This window comes from Lineus longissimus, chromosome 4, assembly GCF_910592395.1.
Source record: "Lineus longissimus chromosome 4, tnLinLong1.2, whole genome shotgun sequence".
Taxonomy (NCBI): Eukaryota; Metazoa; Nemertea; class Pilidiophora; order Heteronemertea; family Lineidae; genus Lineus; species Lineus longissimus.
Genome location: NC_088311.1, coordinates 21,096,812 through 21,104,015, shown reverse-complemented (window position 1 = coordinate 21,104,015; position 7,204 = coordinate 21,096,812). Strand labels below are relative to the sequence as shown.

Here is a 7,204-nt window from a genome sequence, read left to right as displayed (position 1 = left end):
CGATGGAGGATTTTCATTCTCGGGTGAAATTATTAGTCGACATCCACAACGTGTTCTTACTTGTCGTCTCGTTAATTATAAAGTCTGATTAATGGTGTCCTCTCCACAATCCAACACAACAACTCTGGAATAATTTCTGCGATAAATAATGATTTATTGATGGTATCCAGAGAATTCAATCGAATTACACATGATTGTTAAGTTTTCAGTTCCGTCTTGCGGTGATTAAACCAGCTGAGAGTGCCTTGGCTGCGACTGATGATTCTCGCACCGGAGGCGCGGAAGTAAGACCAGAATGTATGTTATAATCACAAACGGGAAATTTCAACTTTCACACGATAATTATGTGTCTTGCGTCTTTGGAAGGTAAAGTAATGTCCCGCTCGGAAGGCAGTGAATGGCCGCATTTCGGTGATTGTCGTTATTTTGAATTTTGTGATCCGTTTGTTTTGTTGAAGTGATTTAATCCCGGTGTAATGTTTTTAATGTTGCCAATATAATTGTTTACATACAATAGCCAGCCAAATAGACAATGACCTTTCGATGGGGTAACACACTGGAACATTTCCCACTGTTTTCTAGCGTTCCCATGGTCATAATATACGTAAACAACTAAAAAAGTGACACCAGCATTTTGATTGTGACTTTTCAGACACAAATTCTTGATGAATGGCAATGCAGTAGAACATCTTTAGTAACAACAGCTTTGGTACTGTCAAGTGCTGTCCTTAATTGAGAGGTGTCCTGATTACAGATATCAATTTCAATAGAAATGACCAATAAGGGATCACATGCAGTATCCTTAATAGAGAGGGTGTCCTTTAGGATAGAGAGGTGTCCGCCAAGAGACATTCCATTGCAATTCGGCTTTCAGCTGGTTGTGGCCTGTCTTCAAGAGACAAGTTCTTAATGGATACGATTTGGCATTCGTGGCATGCCAGGAGGACACTGGTTCTGTTAACCGGACTCCTGATGAGGAAAGCTCATTTCACTCCAACAGTATTTACACACCACCATTCCGATATCTGGTAAACGCAACTCTTATACCTCACTGCTTTAGTCCTCTCCAGAGGATTTTTGCAAGGGCGGGGATGTCAATGGGATTACCTCTCTACATTCTAAAGACACCAATAAGACTGACAGGGTGTCCTGCTAGGAGAGGTTCAACTCTTCTTCAAAAGGGACTTCGATCAGTGCACCGAATTCAGAGTGGGGATAACAGATTTGGGAATATCGCCATCTTCCCCTTATTGCTCAGCTGCATGGATCTTGCTACAATGAAGGTCTCGTCACCGAATGCAGGCAGTTTGGACGTCCAAAAATAATTCACTTCACGTCGTATGTCATTTGGGGTATGGGTAATAGGGGCAATAGTAAGCAATTATCTGCTGTTGCATGGCGTCGTGAGACCTCGAAACAGTTTTCATACCGGTAAGTTGGATTTGAAGCTTCCTCGAATGCCAGGGTCAGTCGTATGCTCCTCCACTCGCTAGCTCGGTCATAAGTGCTGATATGAAGTTAAGGATGAATTTGTCAAGTTGCTTTTTGACCTTGGTCTCCGTCCACCACGTCTAGTTCGGGGCGCTCTTGGAAGCCCGAGTCCGATTGACTCCAAGCTTGTGTATTTGAACAGATAAATATTGAACATAAAATGGAAGAATTTCGAGATATGATATAAACTTAATACTGTATTTTATTCTCGATTACGGCCCGACTTTTACAGGCGGGTGACAAGATTCAGGATTGCCTGTACAAAAATAGAAAGAAAACCGAGAGGCGGTCACAAAGAGCACCTTTGCAATCGTCTATACATACATACAGTATTTGCACTTGTGCTATCTTAGATACAAAGAACCGAGTTTTTTATAAACCAAAATACGAAGCTATTTCGCCTTTCAACCTCTACATATTGCCAACAGGTGGCATAGTGGCGGGATAGATTTGTACTTTGGCGGGAACTATTAAATTCGTACAAACGAAAATCTTTTGATATGATATTGTACGACATCGAATCGCTATAAGATCTAAGTTATATTGCGTTTGTTTAGTTAGCACATTTACAATTAAAATCAGATGAAAATTAGTATGTACATTTTACACTTATCAAGTATCAAATTCGTGAGAATCTACAAAATGCGTTTTTAATAAGATCCCGGTGGATCTGTATCTCTCGTTTGTAACATCAAGTGAAAATACTATACAACCTTTTACGAATCGATAGATTGAGGCCCATGACAAGTTCAGACAAGTTTTAATGATAACCCCCCCCCGCCGCCCCACTTCCGAGAAGTTATTTGGGGACTGCAAGGTTTGATTTTCAGCAAAATCCAGTACCCGATGTACTTGATTGAAAATAGCCGTCGTTAGCAAAATATTTTGAACTTGTTGTGCCTAACCCTGTTGACCCTTTTGAGACCCAAGTCCTATTTCCCATTTTCATATGGAACATAATAACAAGTTTGAAAAATGTCTCAAGATATTGTCTCGCTGATACCTTAATTCACAAATGTTGCTTCTCATCGACATACCCGAAGTTGATGATCAGCGCCACCCCACGGTTTAGTTCCGTATGATGATGAGACAGAAGCACAGTCAGCAGCTAAATTGGAACCCATTCCAAATCGAAACCAAACAGATCTTATATCAACAACGATATCGTTCACACAACATGAAGACAACAAGTGAATAAACTTCATAAACCATGAATATAGGGTTAAGCCATCAACAGGGCACTCGCTGCGAAAGCGTGTTCTAGGAAAAATAGACTTCAACAGATATGTTGCAGGACGATTTTTTGATACATTCTGTACATGGCAAGTGAAGACAGATCACAGGGTTATTTAAGTACATGTACTTCGCATTTTTGGTCGGAATGTGACATTAAATGGACTATGTCATGAAAATTTTCACTGATAGGTCATAGTTTTCTTCTGGACGTTTCACTAGTATGGCAACTTGTTTCTGGATGGATTATATGGACGTATTCATTTAGAATCTTGACCATCGATTAAAGTACTCTTTCATATCAAGATATGGACAAGTTAATGATATTTCTGCATAAAGATATACTTGGTCTTTTTAGGATGGAATTTATTTTAGGCACATTAGAGGACAACTGAGTATTCTAACATGACATAAAATTGCACTCAATTAAATCACTTTATGAGTGGAATCTAGGACGTTTTTAACACGGGATAAGCCGTGTTAAAAGTGGACTACCAAATATAGTTAACCGAGAGCTCAATACTACAATAGTATCATTAATGAGCCGATCTGGTAACAATGTCAAATTCGGTGTAACGAGTCAACATGTATAGAAATCGAGTTTTTGAAGTATTAACGAGGTTGGAGGAATTTTCTAAGGTCCCAGGTGGGAACAAAACGAGCTTAGAAAGGATAACTTATTATTTAATTGTAAATTGTTCGAGGAGCAAAGGAATGCCCGATAGTGACTTACTAATTTGGCCATATTAACACTAATTGACGTCAGTGTTATGTAATGAGGGTCATCATTACGGATGGGTGAGCAATACGTATGACTTCCACTCAGTGACAGTGGCCGTGGTCGCCATGTTGGTGTCGCATAACCAAATTCACAATCGAACACCAATTAAACCCCCAGGGGCTTAACGACTTGACCAGACAGCTTCGTGACCAGACACGGTGATTCCTAGATCACTGTCACTATGTGAACATCTGAAAGTTGAATATATTAGTTCAAGATACATGCACATGTGATGTATTGTTCTTTTCTTTAAAGTCCTTGGATATGACTAGAAAAATTACAATCTGCTATAATCCTTAACGTTTATCTATATCACTGTGCTTGGCACAAACGTCTTCTTTTGGCAGTGGGTGCTTTAACCGCAGGACACTTCGTGACACAACCGGTAACATATTTACAGCACAGAGAACGTCGAGACAAAGTTGGGTCAAAATGAATTGAAAATGCAGAAGAAAATAATCCCTGAAAGTGCTAAGGCAATTGCCTTGTCATAGTTCATTATGAGTGAGTGGCGTCTTTCATTTCTGCCCAACTTAACTTTGACGTCTCAAGTCTTTAACAAACAGTCAGTTTATATATCTACATGTGACGTTTCATGTGGAGGGACAAGTGATCACTCCTTGAGAATGCTCGCTCGCAGAGTTGGCACTGAAAGGGTCGGTCGCCTGTGTGTTTCCTGTAATGTCGCGTGAGCTCATCTGACCGGGCAAACTTCCATCCGCATCCCTTCCAGTTACAGTGATACGGCTTCTCTCCCGTGTGGGTTCGTAAATGTGCCTTTAGGTGAGAACTTTTTGTGTATGTTTTGTTGCAGTTAACATAAGTACACGTGTGCGTCGTCTGCTTCTTTCGACCCCAACTACGTCTGCCGCGTTTCTTGGGCTGACCATCTACAGTCTGCTGCTGCTGCTGCTGCGTCAAGTTCAATAAATCGGCAAGCTGGGGCGAAGATGGCGGCGTTATTAACTGCTGGATCTGATTAATTGTCACTTTATGAGTTGAGTTCGCATAGCTTAACATAAAGTCTTGTGTGTTTAGAATAGTCTGCGGCGATTTTGTTGTTCGCAGATCCAATGAGATACACTGTTCGTCCTGCATGTTTTCCGGCGACGCGGGTGGAGACAGATTGCCGGGTATTGAGAGATGCGGCTGTGAGACAAGTCCTAATGATGTGTAGCCGTGATCGGCACAAGTGTTCGGATACTCCTGTTTGATCTGTACGGGATTCTCCATCAGTTTATCCTCAAATTTCATTTCGGGCATTTCAATGAACGCTGACTGAAACGTAGGTAGTGCTTGTGACGTCATACTTGGTGCAGCTGACGAGACAGTGTTGTGCTTCAACTTGTTCATAGACTCCTCCATGAAAGAGTAGGACGTATTCTCGACCATAGTTTCTCCAGGCGTGTTGTTTAGAATGAAGTCCAGGTCGAGAAGTTCATCGTAGTCTGCGTCCAAGAACTTGCTTGCCTCGCATTGGTAGATGTTATTAGAGGACGTCTCGTACGAGTTCGGCGTCTCTGGGACAACCTGAGGCTGGCTGACTGGGACAGTCTTGTCATACCCATGTTCATACTCCTGCTGTAAGAAGTTCTCAACATCTTGCCAAACCTGCAAAACATGAAGTGAAAATATTTTTGAGAAACTTGAAAACTTGCAGGAGAGTCTGAGGGCGAACTAGATCTGGACCAATAGCCCACTGGCACGACTTCATCAAAATGCAGTGATATGGTTTCGTAATTGCCGCCCCCACTCTGCTTAATAAAATCGATAATGCCAAGTATTTGACCTGAATAACACATGGCGTCACTGGCAGTGAGCCATCATAGGCCTACCAAGTATTTCAAACGCCATCTGGCTTGCATGTTGTCATAGAAGTCATACCGATATTGATTTTATGATATCGAAATGCCACAGCCACAGATTGGAATGTGTACTTTGGAATCAAACAATTTGTTTATTTTCAATGTTTTTATTTAAAAACTTGCCGAGGCTATAACATTAAAAGGGTATGAATAGTTATGTCGGAAAAAAGTTTCAGTTTCCTTTTGAACGTATCTTTTTTAAAATACCATTGAGGCTATTGTCAAGTGGCACAGATTATTTTAACCAAGTACTTCTGCCTTGAGGATAGACGCGCTTTTAGAACATTTCTGCTGCCGTTACAATGCAGAAATGCAGCATTCACGGTTTATAGACTCTCGGGATAAACTGTCATTCAGCCCAGTCAAACAGTGACCTACAATGAGCAGAGGGCTGAGGCCCTGTCAATAACTTTGGTACACTTTGCACCTGGGCCTTGGGACAGTTTGGGAAATGACCAATAACCTTAAGCGCACTTCCGGGCTGTTAACACCAAATAATTAGTGAATTACCAGTTATTAGTTTATTGTTTTACTACAAGCCTAGGGCATCGCCGGAAAAAGAAACTATTGGCCGTTGAGGTGGATTAATAATGCGCGGGAAATGTTAATTGTGATTTATTTCACGTGGCTAATGACCCATGAGAGCACCATTGATTTCCATACCAAAAAGGTTTGTAATGTTGGTAAACCGTAGTATATCTTACATAAGTATCAATTTTATTTTGTCGTGGGGTTTTACAACTGCCGTCTATAGTAGCTTTAATACCAGTTCATTTCTTTTGAATTCTTGAGGTGCTTTTTTACAGGTGTTACATCATGGTTGGGTAAGCAATGCCGACCAATGCGTTGTGTGGTCTTGCACATGCCTGGCACTGGTACCTTGACGATCTGGGAAAACTAAATTCCTTTCTAAATCAAGAAGTCGATTTTGGGGAAACTAAAACATATGCAATATATAGCTAAAAGTAATATATACTTGTATAATAACGGAAGTGGCGAGCCACTGAGGTTGTGCGATGTATCTGTTTTTGCTATGTAGCCTAATAAATCATTCAAATCAATAGCAAACAAGATGAAATATAAAACCTACACAACTAGCATGAAAATATAACACTATATATATATATATAACACAAAAGGAACAAATACTGACAGTGAGAGACATCGGTTTGATTGCAAGGCAATGTAGCCATGCCGGAAGTCACTGCAACCACCTCTGTCATCCAGAATCAACAGGTGCCCAAATGTCAGATTCGAAACAGAATTGTCAAAAATCGAAACTTACGCTTTGAATATCCATGTTCTCCTCAAATTTGGGTAAGAATGCTGAATAAAGGTTTGTTGATGTCAACACTGGGTCCACAACTTGGCTCATGTTGAGCGATTTCGATTTGCATGCACAATGTTGTCAGTAACAATTTGCTTCTGGTGCTCTCAGTTGTAACTTTCTACGATATCTGAGAACTCACAAGGACTGAATCTAGTTTTCTTCCCGCATAAATCCAATAGGCTGATTGCTGAATTAGTATACGCAGGTCAGGGGTCAAATCGCTGAATCACTCTGCGTTCCGGTGCGTTGATTGGTCGAATGCCGCTCAAGCCGCCATATTGTTGCTACTTATTATTCATGATCGAATCTATTTTTAGACCGAGTATATAAACGTCCAAGTCGGCAGAACATGGCGCATTGTTGAGTCGTGCAAGCTCGGGGAAGGATCGATCGCAGTCGTTGCCTTGGTTCATTCAAAACAATAACACGGCATTAATAATAAGCCATGCGTCATCACACCGCTCGGGAATTGTCGGGTCGCGCGCTTAGCATTCCGATCTATTG

General features: G+C 41.1%; 1 protein-coding gene across 1 annotated transcript; it reads right to left on the bottom strand.

The window, feature by feature from the left end:
* Window positions 1-1,670: 1,670 nt before the first annotated feature.
* LOC135486649 (Krueppel-like factor 4) lies at window positions 1,671-6,874 on the bottom strand. The gene is made up of 2 exons (XM_064769604.1): window positions 6,656-6,874; window positions 1,671-5,116 (listed from the first exon to the last, which is right to left on the bottom strand). Exons 1-2 carry the CDS (start codon window positions 6,743-6,745, stop codon window positions 4,085-4,087), a joined length of 1,122 nt encoding a protein of 373 aa, XP_064625674.1. The 5' UTR covers window positions 6,746-6,874; the 3' UTR covers window positions 1,671-4,084.
* Between the last annotated feature and the right edge of the window lie 330 nt (window positions 6,875-7,204).

Excerpts from the sequence above, each read along its gene's own strand:
- LOC135486649 (XM_064769604.1), bottom strand. The coding sequence starts at position 6,745 with ATGAGCCAAGTTGTGGACCCAGTGTTGACATCAACAAACCTTTATTCA. Across the intron at positions 5,117-6,655 it reads AGAACATGGATATTCAAAGC|GTTTGGCAAGATGTTGAGAA; the intron begins GTAAGTTTCGAT and ends CATGTTTTGCAG.